At 38.2% G+C, this 25,656-nt stretch overlaps 2 protein-coding genes across 5 annotated transcripts in view; one reads left to right on the forward strand and one right to left on the reverse strand.

Annotated features, from left to right (window-relative positions):
- Positions 1-25,656, forward strand: part of AKAP7 (A-kinase anchoring protein 7) — an 85,845-nt gene that overhangs the window by 22,760 nt on the left and 37,429 nt on the right. For 3 of the 4 annotated variants that reach the window (XR_004238732.1, XM_032101722.1, XM_032101721.1), the window contains exons 6-7: positions 3,288-3,400; positions 13,705-13,849. Coding sequence is in view for 3 of the 4 variants with exons in the window: in XM_032101722.1 (XP_031957613.1) it covers positions 3,288-3,400; positions 13,705-13,849 (258 nt within the window). In the remaining variant the exon portion in view is untranslated. Of the gene's footprint in view, positions 1-3,287; positions 3,401-13,704; positions 13,850-14,403; positions 16,252-25,656 lie in introns of those variants that run through there. The other variant, XM_032101723.1, reaches the window with a different exon arrangement.
- Positions 7,418-10,354, reverse strand: MSH5 (mutS homolog 5). The gene has a single exon (XM_032101709.1). The coding sequence runs from the start codon at positions 10,185-10,187 to the stop codon at positions 7,752-7,754; it is 2,436 nt and encodes an 811-aa protein (XP_031957600.1). The 5' UTR covers positions 10,188-10,354; the 3' UTR covers positions 7,418-7,751.

The following is a 25,656-nucleotide window of genomic DNA, read 5'->3' on the forward strand; positions in this document are numbered from 1 at the left end:
TGTATGTGTATGTGGTGATGGAGAGAAACAGAACAACCTGCACATACTCCTGATGAGTGCTTGAAATAACAGTATGGCTTGCTGATACATGGCAGTGGTTTGGGACAGTGACAGCTCACTGTAGAAAAGCCTAACTAATACATAACCAAGGAGCAGTGGAGGAACTATTGGGAAATTGGCTTGACTCTGGCTTACCTTTTGGCCCATTGCTTAAAAAACCCTAAGAACTCAAGAATTTTAATGTGGCTTAACATGGCAGTTCTAATTTTAAGTTGTCTATGCTCAGCTATTCTTCATTTCCAAGCGTAAAGTAAAAAAAAAAAAATTCAATAAAAAGCCAGAATACTTTTTCTAAATTATAAACCTTTTAATTGAAGGAACGTGGTTTTGAGACAAGCAGAAATTAATAGTCTGGAAGTAAACATACATACATAGCAGGTTTCTGTATCTAATGAAATCTTGGGAAAGAAGATGGCCATTTGTATTACGGAATATGGCTCCATATGCAATTTTACTATCAATTGTTCTATATTGATGTAGCTGTTGAATTTTTGATCTTTTCCCATGTAAAGTGGCTCTGAGTAAGCTTCATATATCACATTTCCATTCTAATTATGGGGAGAGAGTTGTCTAATGGATTCAGCTGCATCCAATGTAAGAGGCAGATGACATTCAGTAATTTTGACATTATAAAATGAGGTACAAAATGGTATTACAGAGTACTTCAAACTGCATGAAAGGCAGTCTGAAAGCTGTCCAAAAATTTGTTTCAGGAAGTCATTGAGCTTGTAAAAATAGCTTTAACATTTCTAGGGTATACTTTGAAGCTGCAAACATCAGTCAGCCTGAGGCTAATAAAGGAAAACATAGATTTCGTTTGATTTTTCAGTCTAAGTAGTAATGATAATGTCTGGAGGAAAAATGGAGGATACTCATTTGTCAAGACCCTTGGGCATCATCTGTCTATTTTTCTCATCACTGGCCTCTAAATTTCTTTCAGTTTAGGCAATCCCCATCATAAACTTTAACTTTTATGTATCTGCCAGTTGACAAATCCACTTTTATGCTATCTCATAAGCCAAGAACTTTCTCTTGCCCACAGCATCCATGCGTCCTTCCCAGTTTCTGTTAAATCCCTTCTTGTAGCCACTTCTTCAAAGAGCTTCATGGATTTTAATAGCATTACATTATCTTGTAACTTTACTGTGCTCTCAGGAAAACATCTGTCTTTATTTCTTTTTTTCCCCTCCACTTACTCAGATTTCTTTCTATTTTCATTTGTTTTGAAGAAGGAAACAGTGTTAATTATGTTCATAAGTTACCTTACCCAGTAAAATGTCACTCTTTCTGTGCATGTCAAATTCTGCAAAACTGGGGCTATCTGTAGTCCCAGCAAGCCCAATGTCTTGAGGCTGTGATGTTTAATATGTCTGTGCCACAACAAAGCTGTGTGAGAAGCCTGATGCCCGTGAGAACGTGTGTAGACACACATCTACACACACGTAAATCTGTTAAATTTAAAGCTGCAGTCTCTGCGTGCTTTTCTGCTCTGACCCAGGTTTTCATTGGTATTTTTGATTAGAATTGCCAGGTATGAAAGAGCAGTTTGGAAAGATAAATAGAACACATATTGAACAAAGCTATTTAGCACAAAACGAAGACAGGGAGGGCTGTGGTTGCTGTTCAGCAGTGTAAAGTGTAGGTGCCCAGCTGTCCCACCCAATTCCCACACAGTCACAGCACTGTGTGATCGGTCTGCCCTGATGAGATCCCTGGGTTCATAGTCCTGTGATCAGGGGCACATTGGCAAACCTCTGCTCTGATACTAAGCTCTTACTGGACTTAGGAGGGGACACCTGGAGAGGTGCAAATCTTCATCAGCACAGATCCTAATTGCAGAGTGTGAGATAAGACTGCATGGCCTCAGATGTGATGGCAGAAAAAAATGGAGGTTTCAGAGGGGGAAAAAAAGACTACCATGCACAAGACTGAGCCACAATATCACATGGTAGCATAAACCTGGGTCTGATAAGATTTACCCCTTGCTGGAACATCAACATCAATGGATCCCCAAATTGTGCTGTTCAGAGAACAGATACAGGAGCCAGAAAGCTTAGTGGGGATCCAATGTAAATTTAGAAATGTCTGCCACAGACAAAATTTAACATAATACAAGTAGGTCAGCGGTACTTGTGTTGTTTGCTTCCCAGTGTGATGCTGTTTCTTCCAGGTGGGAGAAAAAGGACTGTTGAACTATCAAGCAAAAAAAATATTTAAATGAACATACATTGTTAAGTTAAGGGCTGATTATATATATGTGATAGGATTTATAATTTTTCCCCCTATTTTGATTTTATTTTGTTTGTATGAGTCAGCAAGACCTACACCTAGTGAAAAACTGGAAGTTGTACTTACAAAGAACAAAACGGTTTTGCAGTTTTTCTGTTTTTCAGTAATAGAAATACTCTTATTTTCCAGTATTATTTTTACTACAGGTTTTTCCAATTCTATCTAAACCATTTTTTGAATAGAAATTTTTCATGTTGGAAGTATTTAATCTAAAAAAAACCACAGAACATAATTCAAAAGTTACACTGAAATTTATTTCCAAGAAATTAAACATTACATTGGGCAGATGAATTGGGAAATAGTAAACTAGGTCAGTGTTGTAGAGTTGCTTTGGCCTGGACTGTAAACAGATAAAAGTGTACATTAAAAGTAGGAAATTAGCTTAGAAGGCAAAAGTAAAGCTTTAAAACCCAAACAAAAATCATCAGCATACCTGATACATTCTCTAATGCTGGCATGTAAATCCAGTGCCAAACCTTAGAGCTTTCACTTCCAAATTTCCTCTGTTCTGAGTGGGAGATTACCCAAATACAGATAATAGAATTCCCCACAGAATAGTGTTTTTGAATAGAGAATTCTTTTACATACTCAGAGTTTTCCTGAAGTTTCCCGCACTTCCAGTGAGAGTGACTCCTGAACAGTGCTAATGTTGAGTTCCTATTTTGATAGCAAAATCGGACAGCATGAACAGCTTTCTAATTGCCATTATTTAACTGATATTAACTGCAAATATAGGACCATTTTCACATGCAATAATATATACCTCTGAAGAAATAATTATGTGCCTTTGAAATTAAGTAGAAATCTCCCTGCTTTTTGGTACTCATCATCTTGTTTCTTTCATGTGAAGGAGCCATGACTAAAATTACATTTGAAAACACATTTTAAGCATTATATTATGTAATATCTTTGTACTTACACACTTTTCTCCTCATCAGAGACTATGAAGATGATATTTCAAGAAAAGGGGATCATGACAGGAGAAGAAAGAGCTTTTAAACCACATCTGACCTTCATGAAGTTGTCAAAATCAACAGAGCTACGTAAGCAGGTGAGCTCACATTTCACACATCTCAGCAGCAATCTAGAAAGTTTAATTTGGAGATGGACAAAGTGTTGTTTATGCTATAGCATCATACTTTCTACTTTGTAAGCAGCTGAAGAGGTAAGACTTTAAAATACTTGGTTTTTAAAGAAATAATTAATGTATCTACTGTATAACCAGTAGTCCTGTACTGTAATTTACCACTCTTCATATTCTCGGTGCAGTAATATCATGGTCTGTTTTCTGTTGGGAAATTAGACAAGACCAAAGGATAAAAGTACTTGTTCAGAGTCACAGAATTCCCATTAGGGGGTAGATTGTATGCATATGGTTTGTTTGCAGAGTTTTGTTACTGTATAGGGGAAAATTAGCAAATAAACAGTGGAATTTCCGTTTGAATTATGCATAGTAGGCAGACTGTTAGTTTTCTCTACTAAATATACTTTGGTGAATTTCAGAGTAATGAGGAAAAACTGTATTAATATATCTTCTATATTCTCTCTTGCAGGTAGTTATTTCTTGCCTATTTATTAGATTTTTTGACAAAATACACAAATGCATGAAAATAGGATATAACTGTGATTAAAATACATAGAAGCAAAACGAGTGTACCTATTTTTTATGTCATACTCATTTAACTAAGACTGTATTATTTAACACAAGGTATATGTGCATAGATTTTTTTTTACTGACATTGTATAGAATGTTTTATGTGATCTTTTAACATTGAATGGGAAAATAACTTTCAGAAAAAATATTTTAAATAAGAATTAAAGTACATAATACTAATCTTTTACGTTGATTTTTTCCTTAATAGTGGGCATTAAAAAATACTTTAAAATTTAATTAGAAATATCCCTAAAAATGCTGAAGGTGCATGTTTTAATTAAGTAGTATTTTGAAATCAGTAAAAAGAAGGTAGGGAGATTTGAGATACATCAAGAAAATTTGAGGATATGTGTACTTTAAAACAGAAATAAGGAACTATTCACGGGATGCAGGTGGTATATGATAGATATTAAATTTGTAAACTCACAGAACCTTTTGCTTATATTGACAGCTGGGTTTTTAAAATGCTAATTTAAAAATCCACAGATCTTCTAGAATATCAGTGGTTCAGTGATTTAACTGGTTAAAACATCTGAGACAATCAGGGTGGGGGTTTTGCTATTCTGTTTTTTTTATTGGTTTTGTTTGTTTCATTTACATTTATCTAGCTTCCATGAAATATTAGCCAGGATGCATCCTTTCTGTGTTCTGATATTCACTGCTGCTGACAGAACCAGGTCAATGTCATTCCCAATCATCTTCCTGAACCCTCCATAATGCTGGATAATGCATATGATCTACTGTATAGAAAGATACTATGTATTAAAAATCTGTACATTTTTCTCTGTCAATTCAGTGTCAGGCATAAGCATCAGTCTTTACTATAATTTTTTCTTTCATTGTGTTCATACATTTAGTTAGATAGTTTTACGCATTTAGAGAAAACTAAATAAAAATATGAATCATAAAAGGAATAATTATTTTGCAGTACATTTGAATACAATGTGTAATTGCATTTTTAGATCATATAACAATATGAAAAGCAAGAAAAGGAAACTGGATGAAGGTTACATGAGCAAGCTTATAAAAGAAAAAATAGTACTAAAGTGGTTGAGTATAGTTCTCAGCCATGGCTTTATAACGGTATTAATTTAATTTTTAAATGTAAGCTTCCTTATTTGAAATAATACTCTGTTAACTCACCCTCCTCTCAGTGACATCTGAATTCCACCAAAGTTGTATTTTTGGAAAAAAAAATAGGTTTTTTAAACCTTAATATAACTGCAGGCATTTTGAAATGCATATATTCTGAAGAGATTTTAACTTTCCCAAAGTTAAAAATTATATTTACAAAGCAAAGAGTTTGAGAATTTAGAACTAGTGAAGATCTCAAGAAATCAGTTTTTCACTTTGAAGGCACATCATTAAGCTAAAAATGGTACATCTAAAAAACTTGGAAACAGATATTAATAAAGGATAAAAGTGTGAAATAAAGTGGATTAGAAAAGAGCTATCTGGTTTACTGTACCCCCTTCAGCTTCTCAGAATAAAGGACTTATTCACCTACTCAGGAGTGGGACCAACTCACTTTTCATGCTTAGTTGGACATTTCTCAGATTAGATGTGCCACTGAAAACTTCCCCAAAATCAGGAGGTATAGTGTGCTTCTAGATGTCCTTGTGGAAGGAGACAAAGGGTATGATTTACTTGCACATGTTTAGCTATTTCCAGAATTATTTGAATGATAAGAATCTTGGGTTAGTATAGTTATCTTCTATGCAAAGAACCTAATGAAGCATAATAAAAGAAGAAACTGACGTTTTGCATTTGAAGATAATGTTTCTATTCCTGCTTCCCTCACTTGCCTGCTAAGTTGCCACCAGTCAGTGACAAGCCCTGTGTTTTTCATTTGTACAGATTCCTGTTTATTGCAGGGTGTGTTGAGAGGCACACTTCGTAAGTGCTGTATGACGTTTGGAGGTCCTTTGATACCTAGTACTGCCAGAACTGCAAATACTGTGGAATGAATTTCATAAGAAGATGACTGACAGCTAAATTGCTCTGATGGCATCTGTTTAATTAGTGCAGAGTATATCCCTATCCTAGACAGTGGTTGTCAACAAAAAAAGCCAAAAATATAAATTATGAATCTTTTGTATATTATATTCTTTTGTATGGTGTATCTTTAGGATGCTGTATGTATAGTTGGTAAAAGAGAATATGTTAGTGAAAAACACGTTTGTATATTCTACACTTGTGAGCATTGTACAAGGCCTGATTCACTGTTGCCATTCACTTCAGTGCTAACATCATCAAGATACCAGATATTATTATGCAGACAGTATTATTTTGATTGCCCTGGAAATAGCATTAAATGCATGATTCAGTAATTTATTATTGTATTTTTTTAATGTAAATTATGTTAAACTTCTGTCTCTTTCCAGTTTCATACAGAAATAACATAAGGTACTTATTTTGTAATAATAATAATAATAATAGTTCATCATCAAGGAGGAAATTCCACACTGAAACAAAGCCAAAGCAGTGCCTCCAATTTCAGATCTTTTTGATGTGCGCTGACATTCATCTTTTTGCTATCTTCAGCCAGATATACCAGATAACATGTTTAATATTTATAATTATGAAGGGATTTAATTTCTTTTCATGTAAATTTTCTCTCAGTTTATGTGACATTAATATGTTCGGCTTCTTGAAATGACATATAAATGAGAGATGTAGTATGTCTTTTATTAGCCATTATGTAAGTGGTTAGAGCAAGTTTTAGCAGACAATAAGCTATGTAATGTCTCCTCTGTCTTATTTACATGAGGAATCTCAGGCACTCAGGCTGCAGGAAAGGTTATTACTTTGATATTATTTAGATATGGCTCTTGTGTCATTAATTTGTTAATGAATTTTTCTTGCATATGCGTACATAAAATACTGTGTTCAATAAAGATCTTCTGCATGACAAGAGCAGTGAAACGCAATCCTCCCTTTGTGGTATTAATCCTCAAATGTTAATAATTGAATATAGAATAGAAAATGTGAATTTCTCTCTTACATTCCTAGATTTTTAATTTTGCGTTTATTTATACCCATGTGGCATAGACACATAGTTTTATCATACAGGACCTTAAAGAAGAGAGCATTTCTCAGTAAAACCAAGGCACTCCTTTTTATCAGTCCCCGCTGATTCTGACCACCAGCATTCTTTTTATAATGAATCCTGATATCTCTGGCATTTTGGACAGAAAAGCTGGTATAAGAAAAGCTGCAGAGCCATTAAATCCCTTTGTATTTCCATTTATCAGCCTCTATGTCAGTGGTTTGTATTGTGACAACTATTACTTGCTGATACAAGAGTCTGAAGCACATACTTATTTGTAATCTTTGATGTTGAGCCTAAAATGGCTGCAACCATCACTTTGGCACAATATGAAACAATAAACACTTTCCTTTCATAGTCTTCTAAGACCAGTAGAAATGTGTTGTGATTTTTCTACAGTGTATTTTTTAATTGGAGGTTCCAACAACAGGGACAGAAAATTCACAAACTGGGTGACCCAACAGGTGGGAGATGTTCTTAAAATTCTTCTTCTCTTTGTACACTTGTATGGTACACCATATTGAAGGGATATATAAGTACTTGGTTTAAACAACAAGAACAAGGAAGGACATAGCTACAAACAGTTTGTTACAAGCTAGATTTCCTGTGAGGTGTTTCATCATAGTGATCATTCTTTAAAGTACCAAACTCTCCATGGTATATCATATGATGCACTCTCTGCATTTACACATATCCTTGCTACAGGACTGAGGCTGCAGAAGGCAGCACTTCTTTAGACATGAACTCTTCCAAGTCCACTTGGGGATCGTCAAGGTCTATGCAAAGAAACTTTTCCACAACAGACTTGCATTTTTCCATCCTATCGCCTTTGGAAGGATGATCAAGACGTTTGATAGGTTTTCCATTGCGAATCAGTTCTGATACTTCCACTCCTCTTTCAATAATTTTGGCTGGCATTCCTGCTAATGCAGCAATGGTGGCAGCATGACTAATAGTGGACATACCCTGTTTGATCTGATAGAAAAATATCAACTCCTCTCCATCCTGGTGGGTCTCCATGGTCAGGTACTCCAGAAGAGGTGTGTCAGGCAGGAGTTCTAGCTGCATTAAACTGTGAAAGTTAGTGGAGACAAAGACCTGTGGACACTGTGTTCCTTGTCTGATCCAGTACCTCAGGACAGCAGCCAGAAGGGACAGGCCATCCAGTGTGTTGGTCCCTTTACCAAACTCATCAATAAGTACCAGGGACCTCTCTGTGGCATTGTTTACAGCCTTGGCAACCTGGTTAAGATCAATCATGAATGTGGAGAGCCCTACAGAAACCGATTCCCTACTGTGGATTCTTGTGTAAATCCCATCAATTACTCCAATCTCTGCCTCTGCTGCAGGGACATAACTGCCGATCAGAGCCATGAACACTATAAGACCTACTTGCTTTAAGTAAACACTCTTTCCAGAGGAGTTTGGCCCTGTGATGATCTTTATGCGTCTGGTAGCCTCACCGCTGTCCACAGGATTGGCCACAAAAGTCTTTGCACATAGTTCCATGAGTGGATGTCTTCCATCCTTGATGTGGAAGCCGTGGCGATGAGTAAAGCGAGGTCGGCAATAGGCATTCTCCCGGGCCATCGCTGCCAAGGCTAGCAGTACATCCAGGTGTGCAGTGTACTCAATCACACTGTTAAGTACTTCAGACTTCTCCAAGATCCTTGTCTGCAGCTGGTGCATGATGAGTGTTTCCTGGTCTCTGATCTCACAGTGCAAGTCACCCAGCAGGCTGTCTAACTCCTTGGTTCGGGCACTTCTGTAGTGCAGTTTATCCTCTGACAAGAACATGAAGTCCAAGCCTTCAATTTCAAAGTCACTCTTCTCCACCATATTTGGTAGGCGTGGAATGGACAGAAGGAACCCAATCAAAGGAATGTAGATCACACAACAGGAGGTAATCCGATTGTCCAAAGTCTCCAGTTCTTTTCGTGCCACTTCTGTAAGGAAGTCTGACAGTCCCATCAGCTTTCGTTTCTTTTCATCAATATTGGCGTCTACATTAGGTCTAACAGTGAAGCGGTTCTCTGAGAGGCTGCCCTCAAAGTCTACCACTTTGCTGATTAGATTAGCAATGTAGTGCAGATCATCAGTGAAGACACGTGAAATAGTCTGAAAAAGTTCAATAGTATTGGGCAGAGAGCGACACGTGTCTCTAAGGCACACTGCATTGTACGCTGTCTTATACAGTGCTTGCCAGTCACTAACTTTTGTGTTGGAAAGAGTCATTCTCTTTAAAATAAGAGGCACATTTTTAATATTCTTGAGGCAGTTTTGAAGAGTGAGGACTGTTTCATGGTTCTGAGCCAGCAGGAAGAAGTTGATAACATCTAGCCGTTTGTTCAACTCTGTCACGTTCCGGGTAGGTCGTGTGAGCCACAGCCTCAGCAGTTTTTCTCCCCATTTGCATCTGCAACGGTTTAAAATTCCGTATAAGCTAAATCCTTCTTTTAGTCCACTGGATAGCTTGTACACAGAAGGATGGGTATCACTTTTAAATATCTGCAGGACACAGTAAGTGTCTTGGTCCATATTCACAGTATCTGACAGCACAAATTTTTTAAAGGCCAAAATAGGAACTGCTACACTGCTGTCTTCGAGCTCAACTCCAACCCTTCTCCTGTCTAGAAACTTAAGGAGGCCCCCTAAGGCTCGTATCATGAGTGGACTCTCGAAAGGGATGATTGAGGACAAATAGAGAATTTTCTCTGTTGCAGTCATATGAGATGGGATAAATGGAAATTGCCTAGATAGGATCCGTTGCTTGGTGACTTCTAAACCAAAATCTATGTTAGGAAACAGGACAATTTCTGGTTTTCCCGTGTCTTTATCACCAGCAGTAGCTGTTAGGTTGGTCAGGAATTTGGCAATGTTCTGGTCCTGTTTTGCACTGGTCACTATGCATTGAGGGTTAAGTTCCCCAATCACTTTTTGCAGTAGCTTGAGGTCTTCATTATCAGGTATCTCAGGCATGAAGTAGACTGAGCAATCTTCTGTATCATAGTAAGTAATTGCCAGCTGCCCTGCATACCACAAAACAGACATATGTATCTCCGAGCTCTCTTGCTCCTCTTGCTCAGGCCCAAGCGGCGGTGGCAAGGCACAGCTCGTGGCTGATGTGGCACTCATTCTGTTGGCAAGAGGTATTTTTATTCTCAACTCATCCAAAAGGTCCTGAGAAGTAACTTTGATTGACAACAGGAGGTTAACACTCACTCTTCCAACCCTGAAGAAACTAAGATGCTACCAGGAGTTAACTATAACCATTCAAGTGAAAAGATGCAGCCAGTAACTACAGCCACCGTCTGTTTCCAAGGAAGGTGTAACAGAACTAAGTAGCAGCATTAGTTTTACAGTTTTTCTTTGCGTCCTTTATTTTTTTAAAGTATCTATGTATGCCCTGGTACCCATAAATACAGTAATGTACACGGACATGTATATCCACGTACAAAATCATCCTCCCTCAGAGGTTTGTGACACACAGCTGCACTGACCATGGCTCCTCTTAGCAGTGCAGCCCCACAGCCTGGCCATCATTTCAGGGTCCCAGCCTCATATTTACACTGCACCATCACGCAGTACCAGTTTCTATACAAGCACTTAAGGGATCAGATATACCAATCCCTGTCAGCACCTCACTTCCAATCCATTCCCACCTCTTTGCTCTGTACTCACCCTCCTCACCACAGACGGGCAGCTCCCCTCGGCTGCTGCGCCTCCCTGCAGCCCGAAAGTGTTCGGCTGACCTCTTTCCCTTCCTCTCCGGGCGGGAGCTCGGCGCTCCACCGGGAGGGCCCGTCAGAAGGGCCGGACCCTCCTCCGCAGCCGGGCCGCGCCCACAGCGGCCCTGTCTCGGCTGGCGGCCCTGTCTCGGCTGGCGGCCCTGGCGGCCCGGCAGCCCCGCGGGGAGCGACCCTCGGCCGCCTGCGGGTCCCGCCTGGAGGGAGCACCCCAGTGGTGTGCTGGCTTGTGGGGTCTGGCACACGGAGCCCGCAGCTGCTTGCGTCTCTGCTACCTGCGCTGTCACCACTGGAGCCTTCCTGCCCCTGGTCCCACACCTGATTCCTGCCCCTGGTCCCAAGGCTGACTGTGGCAGCAGCCAGGGGGACTGCATGGGGTTCAGCTGTGGGCTGGGGATGGCAGGCTGCACCTTCCCAGAGACACAGGGAGAAAAACCAGATATGGCAGGACTGCCAAAGGCTAGCTCCCTGGTGCCCTGCCAGTCCTTCAAGAGCTCCTCATGCCGTGCCTCTCCAGGCCCGTGTTACACAGCCATGTCCTTTACAGGCATTATCCATTACTGTGCTTCCTCGAGAGGCAGATGTCTTCCTCCTCCCATTCCAGCACCAAACGCTTCAAAGTGGCCTCTCAAGTATTCTTGTTTCTCACCCTCCCCCATTACAGCTTATCTTTATAATCAGCATGTGTTCTATTCCCATGTGGTAACAACTTTTCACTTGCACCTCTACTGCTCCAGACTCTTTCAGTTAAGAAATGAGCCATGACCTTCCTGTGCACCTGCACTGCTTCATCCTTTCACATCTCACTGCAAGCAGCACTCCAGAAATTGTTCCAGTTACTAAATATATCATAGTTTTCCCAGGACTGTGCACCTGCATTGCTTCATCCTTTCACATCTCACTGCAAGCAGCACTCCAGAAATTGTTCCAGTTACTAAATATATCATAGTTTTCCCAGGACTGCTTTTCCAAATACCTTTCAGTAGTGCATCACAAGCACAACTCAATTCCTGAGCATTCAACATTTGATTCACACCTTACCAATCTGTCTTTGACAAGCAACATCCCAACCTCTTGTAAATGTTATTTTTTTTGTTGTAGCATGAAGTTGTGATTTTTATCTTTTCTTCATTTCATTCCAGAAGTACTCAAGGCTTCACATTTTGGCAAATGTTCTCCTGGCTGAAAAGGTCTTTTTTTAATTTCTAATTGATGTCTAACTGTATTTCCAAGAACTGTCAGCCAAAAATCAAGGAATGATGATTTAATTTCGGAATAACCTTGGTACATAAGGACTAGTTTAGCCATAGAATATACAATTTTAGGTAACGACTGTGAGGATGGAATAAAGGTAGACTTCACGGAGATGTAGGCTCCAAAATTTCCACTTCCTGAAATGAAAAGCATCCACCACTAGATGTCATCATTTCGGAGATTAAGGAAATGAAAAAACATTTTGACCTTCACTAAAGTAGACTTTACTTTTCACACTGATGGGCTGCTGAGAAACCACACACAGGCAAACGTGGACTTTGCAGCTGTTGGGCACGTAAAGCCGAGGGTCCAGGATGCTGGCAGGTTGACTCTGCAAATGCAGGGTGTGTGCAGGGGGAGAGGTTGGGGAAGAACACAAAAGAGGAGTAGACAGTATGGACTGCAAAACGGGCCAGTCCTGTTTAAAATGAGCCTGGTGGGTGCACTTGTCTGACATTGCCAGGGGCAAATGTCTGTATCCTCCCCACACTGTGTGTGTGAGGAGTGTAGGTGTTCACTGCCAAACCTCAAGCAGAGCCAGCCAGTATGTGGGAGACCCGTGGGCTCAGTAAGAGCCTGGTAATCTGGGCAGGGATGCCAGGTGGACAGAGGGGACATGACGGTGCTTCAGGAATGCCCACATGTGAACATGGAGAGAAAGTCATGTGTGTCCCGCACTGCTGAGCTTCTGTCCCTGCCAGGAGCCACCTGCACTTGTGTGTCCTGTGAGCCCCATGTGCGGGTGCTGGTGAAGGCAGTGGCATCCATGTAGCCAGCAATGTCCATGTCCTTTGAGCATGAGTGTCTCTGGGAGGTGAAAGCAGCAGGTACATCCATCAAAGACTGGGACTCCACACACTCAACTGGGGTCCAGCAGCTGGGCAATAGGGAGCACTGGGCTGGGGCTGCTAGAGGCTCCTAACATTCCTTATCATGGAGTAATGATATTTAAATAGCAAACAGCATTATTGGGAGGTAGATTGAAGGAGAAAAGACTGAATTTCTACAGAGATCCTATATTTTGATTGACAGTGGAATGGAATGAGGACCCCTAAACTCCTAAAATAACTACTGAAATGATGTTTTCTGAAAATAGCTTAATAGAATATTTATGTTCCGCTTCATGTATCAACTGCATACTGATTTCAATATTATAAATCACAGTAAGTTTTTAGATTTACTGAGGTTAAAAACTCCAGTGCTAATAAAATACAACCATTTTTTCCTGTGTGCTGATTTTAATGACTCAGAAAACTGCCCTTGACAACCATTTGAGATTCTTCCTTGTTGTAGCATGCCCAGTGATGATAGCAAGAATAATTTCCAGTTACATGTTCCATGAACACTGTTGCAAACCATTTGAAGTTAAAGCAGTTGTAGTATTGTGTATGTTTTTGTTTCCTACAGGTCTAAAGATGAAATGATGGAAAGGAGAACTAATGACATTTTTATTTCATTTAGTTCTGAAGTAGACAGTGCTTCCCTAAAGCAGAAGATTTGGCATATGATTATTTCTGTATTCTTTTTTGGATCTTGAAGTAGTTTTCCATCCTAATTATACTTATGGCTAAAATGAAAACTATAGAAATTAAATATGAAAATTCAGTCTCCAAGTAGAATGCCTAATTGAATTTTATGTTGCTTTTTTAAAGGTGAAGAAAATTGACTCTAGTCTGTATGAAGATTTCAAAAACCATTATTTTGGAGATGAGATCTTGCACCGCTTTGATCTTTGCTCCATGTTGAAAAAAAAGCAACCAAATGGTTACTACTACTGTGAATCCTCTATTGTTTTTGGTAAGTACATCTTAATTTTCTTCTGATCAGTTGTGTCTCTGAGTTATATGTGCAAAAAGCCATTTTTTTCTGGAGTGTGTGTTAGGCAATTCTTGTAATATCCATGGAGTCTGACAGAAGTCTCTCCCTCAGCCTTGGCTCTGCCGGAACTCTGTGCTCTTGCAGGTTCTTGCTGGCAGCTAAAAGTTTCTGTTCAATTATCCATCTCCAGAATCCCATTAAATTTCTCATCCTAAAATGAGTGTTTAAGATAAGTGAGATGTCTCACTCTCCAGAGTTGCTCATCTGTCTGTTGACTTTAAAGACAGGCTGCGTGACTAAGTCAGATTAGACACAGTACTTACAGATGATTAAAGCTGGGTGAAATGTCTCTGGTTTGGCAGAGATGTGACCCTACTTGGACTACATTCATAAACAGTGAGAATTTCAGTGGTACTACAGATTTGATAATAACTCTTCAGGATACCATTAGACTTTCAACATTGTAGAAACACCTTGCTAGATTATTGCAATGCTATAAATCACAGTTGTGTCTTTGTGCTTTGTCTTAACAGAAATACCACTGTTAGAAGTTAGTGCTGGTTTCAGGACTACGTGTAGGGCTTTGGTGACAATTTGGTTTCTCCCTTGTGGTGACTTCTTTTTCTGTGCTGCAGTGCTGCTGCTGGAAGTGCTTACTGGTCTTGAGGATTGTTTTGAGGACTTTTAATTAATACTTACACAATACTTTAAACGTCAGGCACTTCACAAATCTAGTTGCTGTTAATGTTTTTGGCTGTGCTTAGGGTCACCTTTCTTTAGCTTAGGTAAATTGTTACAAAAAAATCAAAAGCAGTACAGAGGAAAAAAGGGTAGGATATAGCAAAACTATTGCAAAATCCAGATCAGTTAAAATCAAAATGAGATATCTTTACACATATTTATTTATCTATCTATATATCTGTCTTACATTTATTACCTTGTGTTATGCATGTCTCATGTTTATCTTTGTGTATATAGCTATATATATAATGTCTTCTGTACATGTTTGTACATTTAAATATTACTTGTATGCGTCCAAATGCCTCAGAGAGAGAAATTACAAGATCATTTAACATGGTATAAAAATTTTGATTTGGGTGAAATTGAAGCTGCACTATTTACAAATATTCTTCAGACTATTTTGGAATATATGTCTGATTAAGGAATTCAGTATATAACTCAATAAAAAAAATCTGTTTAGGAGTATATTTGGTAGATATGGACAATGTTTTTCCCAAACATTTGTTGAAATCTCTCTTCTTGAACTTACCTTGTTACTGACATCTCAGATTGCTAAAATGAGACAGTCTTTCAGCAGTCTTTTGAATGTGAGTCCCATTAAATGGTTTACAACAGCAGTCAATCAACCAGTATTCAAAGCAAGAATCAGATGCTTATTTGGCTTTAACTCAATCCCAGTATGACAATGCATAAAGAATTTATGTGTCATTTTCACAGTCCAAACAGAACTCTGCTTTGAATTATTTTTACATGAGCACTACATCTGACTTTCTCTAGCCGTAGAGAGAATGGATGTTCTTCACTGATATTAGATTAAGAAAGTGCACTGTTATTATCCCCATTTTTCTCAGTTCTATATGGATTTAGATGCATCTTGGTGAAATATCTGCATTTAATTTCTTGGTTTTGTACACGTTAATATATATTTATTTAAAGTCAACAGGTGAAGGAAAACAGCTATATTGGAATAGAGTTTAAATTACTTACTTTTTAATTTCAGAGAAGAAGAAATTGTATTTTAATGAACTTTGAAACATTAATTTTAAAGTGGTTTAAAATGTGATTTGAATAGGGTTTTTAGTAATTATAGTTGCCAGGACATTAAAACAAGGGTGTTAATGTGGTTCTACTAATACATCAAAAATAGTGAAATTGGAAAACTACTTAATACAGACAAAACACTGTATCCAGCTCTAGTTCTTCTTACATGTACATGTACACAAGCAGTTGTCTTTTCCTTGAAGTACACAGAAATTACAGAAACAGAATTTACTTGTTACCTAGAGTTTGGTCAGAGTTGAGATTTTTGCATTTAATATGATGAAAAGATCTAAAAGGGGATCAGAATTAATGTTAGAAATCCATTCACAGCAAAGACTTGCTTACTACCATGTCCTGGCAGCCAGGAGGGCCAAATGTGTCCTGAGGGGCATCAGGCACAGCATCCCCAGCTGGGCAAGGGAGGGGATTGTCCTGCTCTGCTCTGCACTGGGGCAGCCTCACCTCGAGTCCTGTGTGCAGATTTTGGTGCCACAGTGTAAGAAAGATGTGAAGCCATTATACAGTGTCCAGAGGAGGGCCACAAAGATGGTGAAAGGCCTTGAGGGGAAGCGACATGATGAGTGACTGAGGGCACTTGGTCTGCTCAGCCTGGAGAAGACTGAGAGGAGACCTCATTGCAGTTACAACTTCCTTGTGAGGGGAAGCAGAGGGGCAGGAGTCAATCTCTTGTCTCTGTTGCCCAGTGCCAGGACTTGAGGAAACAGCATGAAGCTGAGTCAGAGGAGGTTTAGGTTGGATAGCAGGAAAAGGTTTTTCACCCAGAGGGTATTTGGGCACTGGAACAGGCTTCCCAGGGAAGTGGTGACAGCACCAAGCCTGACAGAGTTCAAGAAGCATTTGGACAATGTTCTCAGGCGCATGGTGTCTTGGGGTGTCCTGAGCAGGGCCAGGAGTTGGACTCGGTGATCCTGATGGGTCCCTTCCAACTCAGCATATTCTATGATTCCATGGCTAATAAGTGCCACAACGCGTATCAGCTGCACATTTATTTAAAAGTATGTTTAAAAATATGGGAACCAAAAGAGATTGATATGAATAAAAGGCAGAAGTAAAACACCTGCTGAACTGCATCAGTATGCACCTCAGGTAATCAGGCTTTGACCAGATGTTACAGAGCAGCATCCACTAACTTCAGCAGATCCTACATCTGCGCCAGAAGTTTTCTCTATCTGTGTGCCAGCCCCATGGGGTGTGTGTTCAGGAGTTAAAAATTGATGTGACAGTGAAGGTAGTGTTGAAGCTTTGTCTTCAAACTTGTGTTCAGTTTGCTATTTAAAGCAAACAAAACAGCAAGCCAAACAAAGTGTCCTTCTTTGGACCACCCCTCATGGCAGCTGTTGTATGTCACCTCAAATCCCAAAGAAGACAAGTGAATGCTGGAATGAATTGAGCTTTTCACTGTATACTCCTTCACCTGAATGATTGGTCAGTTTTTGATACCGTGGTAAAGATGTTCAATAGACCCTCTGACTGTCAGAGGGAGCATTACGTAAATCTTATGTCAAATATACCTTTAGCATTAAGTGTATCACTTAAATATTTTCAGGATCCATTAATGAAGATTTTTGTAGACTTGTTTCAAAGAAAGTTGGTTTATAGTATTATAATGTAAAACGAGATTATATACACATTAAAGAAAGTTATCACATGCCAAGCTGTTTTCTGTGATGTTTCTTCTGAGTGGCTTGTAAGAAGTTTATACATCAGACTTCCCCTGTGCTACATCTGAGGTACAAGAACTTCAAGAAGTCTGTTGCTTGGTGGAAACCACCCAGCACGTTACTGTTACTTTCTGCACAGCCAAAATTCATAGTCTGGAGTGTGGGCCAAGCTGGAGGTTAAAGTACCCTTACAGCCCCCCTTAATCCTTGCAATCTAGCAGTAGCAATATGGAAAATGAAATATCAGACTACAAATGTCTATTTTATCTGCATAAAAACATAATAATATGGTAAAAGGTAATGCTTCTTTCTGCTCATAATACTTCAAACAGATGCATTTTTAAGTAGCAGAACATTAGTGGATTGATTTGCTTTTCAGTGGAACTTTTTACAAGTTTGGTGTCCCATCTGACTTTGTTACAAAGGTCATTCTACAGTCTTGCTGAGATGGGAGACACCTCCAGAAAGTCATTCTTCCCGTTCTAAAAGGAGTATCTAAGACAGGCAGGATCTGAACGGTATCTATGAAAGGCAAGTTGTGAGTCTAAGATACACTGTTAATTTGTTAATTAGCTTGCTTGTTAATTCTATATATATGTATATATAAATATACAAGTTTTCAACTAAATGGTAAAAATATGCATTGTATTTGCAGTCTTTAAGTTTCTGAGGGAGATCAATAACACTGTGCACAGAACATGTTAAAAAAAAATTCTTGCCAATTGCTGGTGTTAGGCTATTTAAACCATTTAAGTAACATTTTAGTTACCTTAGTAAGCTTGATTAGGACTTAGTAGTGCAATTTACGCTTCCACATTACATTTTATAATGCTAGCCAGGCAGCTGCTCAACACCCATGTCTCAAACAAAGAATAAGACGCTTCTGATGGTACATTGTATATGAGCCCTCCAGACTGAAGATAAGTTTGTCTGCAATAGTTTTGGGAATACCCACAGAGACGAAAGAATTACAGAAGAAAGAACAGGAGAAAGACTCATCTGTACCTGAAACAGAAAATAGATATGATAATGTCACTCTATGAACTCCAAATAATACTGAGAAGAAACAGAAGACTGAAAATAAAGGAATTGGAAACTAATTGGTAGTTGGAGAGATTGTCAACATCCCTCAGTCTGCTCTTGATAAAAATGCACTTACAGTGTCAAGCAAAACATACAGTAGCATTTCGCCTTCATCATCAAGGAAGAAAACATTTCAATACAGTATGCAATTTGAAGTTTTTCCAGTTTGTCTGAAAGCTTTTTATGGTGGCACTGTCTTAAATGGAGGAAAGACTGCCATTTGTTTCTTGTAGATGCTCTCCTGCTTCTCCGTTTACTGGTGGTTTGACCTTAACGTGGTTGAATTTATTTGTACAGCAATTGAGCATTTTCTCACATTGGGAACAGCAGTGGTAACCAAGTAAATGCTGGTTTAATGTCCAGATTCTACACCCAGCAAAATTACATGTATTATGTGTTAGTTTCTTTTCACCCTCCTTCTTAATTGCATGACAGTGAAACGCTTTTTCTAAAATAACGATACAATTTTTAGTTTTATCTGTTATATGCCTTTCTTTTCTCTTTGCCTGTAATTTCAAAATACCCCTAGGTTTGCTTCTTTCACATCTAAATTTTCTTTGCTTGATAGTCTATTTGTAGCTTCTACTTTCTCCACCCTATTAAGTTGTGAGTAACTGTTTTTGAGTTTCTTGCATATTTGTGGCACTTCTCCCAAATTGTAATTAATTATATGGTAGTCATACTGCTTCTGGGTAAAAATGTCTTGGGTGTTTTCCCAGGGGCTGTTTCTTAACATTTAAAATTAGTAATTAAATCACTGTTTGTGTTGAGTTTATCCAGAACTGCTGCAGTCTTTTGCATGCAGTGTGCTGAATAAGTATTTTCCTGGATAAAAAGCAACAGGTATTATGTGCTAATCAGTAAAGTCTTTCCCTAAAGCCCTGTTTCTCAGCTGACACATGTGGTAGAATATTGACTTATAAAAATGTTTCTTTTAAACATGGCAGAGAAAAATTCACATTTTGGTTATTAACCTAGAAGCCAGGCTCTTTGTGGACACTGACTAGAAAGTAGCTATCCAGTGGTTTCTTGCAAACATCAAATAGTTTTCTATTTCCACGTGAGAACGGAGTGGTCGCCTATTGATTCCTTTTCACTGCTCTTGCGTTAGAACTGGATGGATGGACTCTAGCAATAAATCTCATCTTGTATTGCTACACTGGGCAGTTGCTTCTGTATTTGGTAATTTTCTGCTATTGAAACGTTGATCATTAGTATTGCATTTTTCATCATGAGATTGCATTTTTATATTAATTTTGTCATACCAGTTACAACATAAAAGCTGTATGAATACTTGCTGTGTCTGGATAACGAGAGCAGGCTAATTAAGAGGGAAGTAACCAATATGGTTTGAAAATGGAAGTTTTCATTTCAGAATAATATTTCATTGTTCTGAGGCAAATTCTAATATTTGAGCTTTAATGTTGGCAAATGTATGACAAACTCTTCATGAGACAGTGACAGGGAGCTTCAAAGACAGGAACACGTGTTTAGAATTTAATCATTTATCTCCTAGTACTGAGAACAAGCAAAAAACCTCCTCATCACTTTCTGTGATAATGAGATTTTATTTATTGTATTTGATTATGAGATTTGCTTTATTGTACTGGGTAATTTTTGCTACACTCTTTTTAAAATATCGTAATGCAAATGTGTTCAAAAGACTATTTTCCTTTGTTTTTCAACAAAAAAGTATTTGAAGTAGTGATGTGTTTTTGTGCCAGAGCTGTTACCAGTAGTTGAAAATAAGTCACAATAGGATTTTCCAAAATGATTTTCAAATATATGTGCAAACAATGGGATAAAACTGGTAAAGTAAGTCTAAAAAGCACAAAAGCCTATTTGACACCAGAAAGATTGTGGTTCCTGACTAAAAATTTAGTTGAATATATGAAAAAAGTGGAATTGATTTTTCACAACATAACAGAGTATGCTATAAAATACAATTTAATAACATCCAGCAGGTTTTTTAGTGTCTTAAGTATTTATGCTTTAAAGATATTTTCCCCAGCAGACTTTGGTGGTCGAACAACTAATTTATTTCCAAATTTAATATATTCAAATTACATTGAAAATGCGTAAAGCATTAATTTCAATATATCTTAATTGCAAAAAAGTAAAGAGGCCACTTAGGTGGTGACGAGTAAACTATGTAATATTCTTTCATTAAATGGATCAGTAAAAGATAATAATTTATGTTCTTAAAATTTTCCTAGCTAGCAAGGTGCTTTTATTGATACATATTTCTTCTATAGCATTGACATCAAATAGAACGTATGTTTGATTTACCATAATGAAATTAAGCTCTTCCTGCAGTTTCTTGGAATCTTTTCCAGTAATTTGAAGGACCTGGAATGAAAGGAAAACCAGTTTTCCATTGTTCAAATGTCACCCTTTTTCAGTTGTTGCTGGTTAGTGTAGAACTCTTACCCAGTGTGCTGCACGGTTCCACGGAGAGTCTGTAGGCTTCCTACCTAATCCTTATGAGGTATTCTAAGATAAGACATGGTTGCAGATCAGTAGAGGTCTGTACCTCAGAGGTTTTACAAATGCTGACATAAAAATGTTGGGGAAAAGGGCTTGTTTTGAGTAATACCCCAACTTGCATTTCTCTTTCACAACAGTACTCAGCAATTAATAGAAACAGGTGTTTCTAGGATAGAAACAATAGTTTTCTTATTCTAGACTGTGCATAAAATATTTTTGAAGCCCCTAGTATTTGTGTAAGTTCTTTTAGTGAAAATATTTTCAAGATAAAATGTAACAGATTTTAAAGGTGCATTGTTAATGTGGCTTGTAGTGTCATTTCTTGTTTCCAAGAAAGCCACAATGCACTGTTTGTCATGGAAGCCGTAGAAGGTAAGAGCAGGATTACATCAACCACAAGCTAAAACATGACATCATTGTTTTAACAGTAGCCTGCCAAGTTACTTGGTTTTAATCTGTTCTTAAACACAACAGAAAGGGTTATCACAGTACCTGCTGAATACATAGTGTGTGATCTTCTGTTTTTTGAATGAAGATCAAATATTTAAGATCTGCGTTAATATTTGATGACAGCAAAGGGACATGAGCCTCCTCTCTGTTTATAGGACAGTTAGGCAGATATGCTGGGTACAAAAGGTTGGAGATGTCACTTAAACAGTATAAAGACCTTTCTGGAAGGGTGCAAGATGCAAGCTTGTTGCTATATTACATACCTGAAGAGTTTTCATTTCTTCTTAGTGAATTACGTCTGAGCCTGCATGTGTGGACTCTTATTGTCAGCCATCCTACCAGGGACAGTTCAGCATTGCATGTAATCCCCCTGCCTGACACGTACCAGAGGATGTGGGGTTTTTACACTACCTTGCATGCCAATGACAATTCCTTATCTGTTCCATTGAAGGATTGAATGTGCTAGCCACCCGTGGCATAAACTATGTGATATTACTCTAGCATTTAATGTACCTCACTTGCTTGTGCAGTGGAAGTGACAGGGAGCACTTGAGATCACATGGAGATGAAAATGCTAAATGCAGCTGTTCTTCCTGCTTCTCAAGCATGGGTGCCACCATGAGGCTGATGCTATAATGTTTAGCGATGTACTAATTTCTGTACTAGCATCAGCAGCTCAGGAGGTTTACAAAGCTGTGGTACCCAGGCAGAGGTTGAAGATGCAAACATACTCATACTTACTAGACATACTTACAGACATCTGAAGTTAGGCTTCCAATTTTTTAACTTTCTAAACATGCCTACCCTCTATTTTCTGAGACAGTGTGGGTTCACTCTGCTTGCATTCTGAGCAAATATCTGGGCATACGTGGTTGCCAAAGTGCTGAGCTTGACAGTTTCAGTTGGCAGCACAGATTTCTATTCACCTGGATTTGGATCGGCTGTGAGTACAGGAAGTCTTGTCCTCTCTAGACTGCATGATTTTACTTTAGGTAAATAGTTTGATTTCTGAAGTCCCAAGACACTACAGTTGACCCTTTGACACATACTTTTGAAAACCTCTGCTGTTACTTTATCTTTTGCAAAGAGCAGGTTTGTCTTACAGAATTCTGAGTAGCCATCTCCAGCCTAGGGATTACACCGGAAAGTAATTGCTGACTGAAGACTGTTTGAAAAACCTTTTGCCTTCTAAATCATTTATTTAGAGAAGCAGTTAAAATGCCACAATTGAATTTTAATACCTAGGCTACCATAGCTTTTTTTTTTTTTTTTTAATATTTAAGATGTTTTGAATCAGAAACCTTAGATACTGAACTTTATTGTTTTAATCAAGAGAACAAACAAAAGCCTTTTTTACACATATAAATGCTCCTAATTAAATGCTTTTGTAAAGTGGGTCAAGCTGAACAGGAACAAAGCACTCTCTTATTCCAAAATAAGAGTGTTCACATATGGAATTATTCAGAAACAGCTCTTAGTACTTTAAAATTCCCAGGCAGTGTTAATCTGTCTTATCTTTCAAATTCAGGCAAGCTCTATAGTTTTCCTTCCCCATTCCTATCATATTGCAGACTCAAAACACATTGACTGTTAAAATTTTTCATCACTTGATTAGGTTGTTACACCACCTTTGGAAGAAGAGGAGATTTGTTAGCATATCTTTAATATTAGAAATGTTATTTTCACATGAAAGCAAGTAAAAGCAATCATTTTTTTGCATGGGATGTACTCTTTCAGATGATTATGTTGAACTTTTGTGATCTTTATTATTGGTAAATTCAGCTTTCTATACATTGTAGTTTCCTTTCCTGATTTATACAATATCTCAACATATCATCCACAATCCAGTTACACTACTATGGTTACACTACTTCCTTCTTCCAATTGTCTTTCAGTTAACTAGTCAGAGCTTCTCATTTTTATTTTTTTATTCCCAGAAATATGCAGAATATCTGGTTTAACTTTATTCATAATTCATTACCTGGACTGGTTTGAATGTACTTGGTGGTTATCTCTGTTCTTGGGATAGCTTTTCTTAATTTCTTAGAATTTCTTAATTTCTAAGAATACAAAGCACATGAAGGTATGCTGTGTCTCCAAATGGAGTCTAAAATATCATAGTACAAATCTATATAGGCATAAAACCCTATATATTCCAGAGCAAACCAAAATCTATAATCTGAAATACAGATGTGTAAATCCTAATGCCCTAGTTATTTGAGAACTATTGCAAATATTTCCCAGATAAAAAAGTCATCTGTATTTTTACTTCTTCTCTGTATCCTGGCACCTTTTATTGGCTTATATGACCAACTTTCATGATGATATTGTATTTATTCAAGTGCTTATGAGGAAAAAGGACTAAGGTTTTAAAGATTCAGTTCTTTCTTACTCTTTATCTGCACTTTCAGTTTTAAACTCTCCACTCATTTTCAGTCCTTTTCTTCACTTCTTTCTCTGTTTGGGACTCAAGTAGTACAGGGCCAGTGGTGGAGAGGCTCACCTAATGAGATTCTAAGGAAAAGAAAATTATTTTGGGAGAATATTGGTCTGTGCTAGTAGATTTTAAAGGTAAGAATTATAATGTAGAGTGCAATACCTGAGTACAAAATATTTTTGGTTATTTGGATATATTTGAGCTTCTATTTTGCATTCCTCTTGTTTAGAGCAGGGATTTTGTCTAAATGAGTTGCAGTGCTCAAACACATGGAATGAGTCAGCTGCATATGCCTAATAAGTTTCTCTTCTGTAGCAGTAGCTGTTCTGACTATTGCATTTTTATTTGAATACTTTTGTCTTTATGGCTTATTTAATATAGTGGAAGAATGTGTAAGGGGCCGTGTTTTGTTACAGATACACATTTTTTCAATGTAAATTTACAATTGTGCAAATTCAAATGTAATGATCTGCCAGTGCAGATCTAGAAGGCAATTACAATAAGAAATCTACAGATCAACTGTCTTTTAAGGGCTGTTTTCCCAAACAAATTTTGATCCACAGTGCTGGTCCAGAGTCTTTTGCACTGTGAAATATAACACATGTACTGAATGTATATTATCTACCTGACTAAAAAGTGCATTTCATAGGTGTATTATGTTGACAAGTCCTTCTGTTTTGTATTAAAGGAAGGGATTGTTATAGATCTTTGTGTATAAATAAAATTTACAAGTCAAAACCAAAGGTTTTAGGTGAGTATCTTGTATAGGAATTTGGCCCCAGAATGAGATGCCTCCATTTCCAGTTGTGTGGAGTCCAATATCTCAGAGCAGAGTCAATAAAGGCTGAGCTGAATGGTGCATTGATCAAGCCAGGCATCAACACCTCTCTGTCTTTCTTTGGTTTTTGAGTTTGGCATCTCACCCTACTGGGATCCAAGACCTAGTATCCTCTGTTTATGATACATGGGTACTTAAATCAGGTTTCACATTTTATTTTAAAGAGGGAATACTTACTACATACACAGTTTGCTTGCAAATGAAATTGGACATCGGGACTTTTTTCTGCTCCCAGCTTGGGAAAATTCGAGCCCCCCAAAGACCAGAAAAGCCACAAATGGCAGCTCAGCATGGAAACTGAACTATGCACCAGTGTTCTTCAAGGAACTTAACCACAGAGCAGAGAATTCAGCCAAAGAATGAGCCCCACCCTTGCCCCAAATAAGATTCTGTAATCCTGTGCTTATTTCCTGGTGTGTCTAGTCTTATGGAGGTCACAGGCACAATGCTAAAATGCCCACCGAACTCCTAATCTTGTGGCTGATTTAGAAAAGGGAGTGTCCAATTTCTGGATCCTTATCCCAGGCTGTTCAAACTGAGCCAGTTCTGAACATGACTATTTCTGCTACTGGACAATATGTGGGGTTTATTCAGTTTCTGGATGCAGATTCATCACTCCTGGCTAAATATTCTGTTTGGTGCTTGTCTTTTTTTGCTATTCATTAGAAACAAATTATCAATATATAGTATTCATACATGCATATGTATTATATGTAGGTCTGTGTGTGTGTGTCTGCGTGTTTGTGTATACTGCACATGCATGCATGTTTACTGTAAGGTGATGTGGAACACTCCTTTTAAGCAGCTCTTTTTCTTGCTGAAATCCTTGTAATCAATTCAGCCACAGTGGTGGGTAGTGTTCGTTTGCATGGAGGAGGTTAGAAAAAGCACAGCAGAGAAGCATTGAATGCGTGTGGGTTTGGACAGCCTTTGTCTATGGGACTTGTATGGTACCTTGACATATATCCAAGGTGCTTCCTACCAGTTGCACAGTAGATTCTCCCATGATAGGCTCTGGATTGACTAC

Source organism: Corvus moneduloides, chromosome 3 (genome assembly GCF_009650955.1).
Source record: "Corvus moneduloides isolate bCorMon1 chromosome 3, bCorMon1.pri, whole genome shotgun sequence".
NCBI classification, from domain to species: Eukaryota; Metazoa; Chordata; class Aves; order Passeriformes; family Corvidae; genus Corvus; species Corvus moneduloides.

What these genes read in the sequence shown, in the direction of transcription:
- MSH5 (XM_032101709.1), bottom strand. Translation starts at nt 10,187, where the DNA reads ATGAGTGCCACATCAGCCACGAGCTGTGCCTTGCCACCGCCGCTTGGG.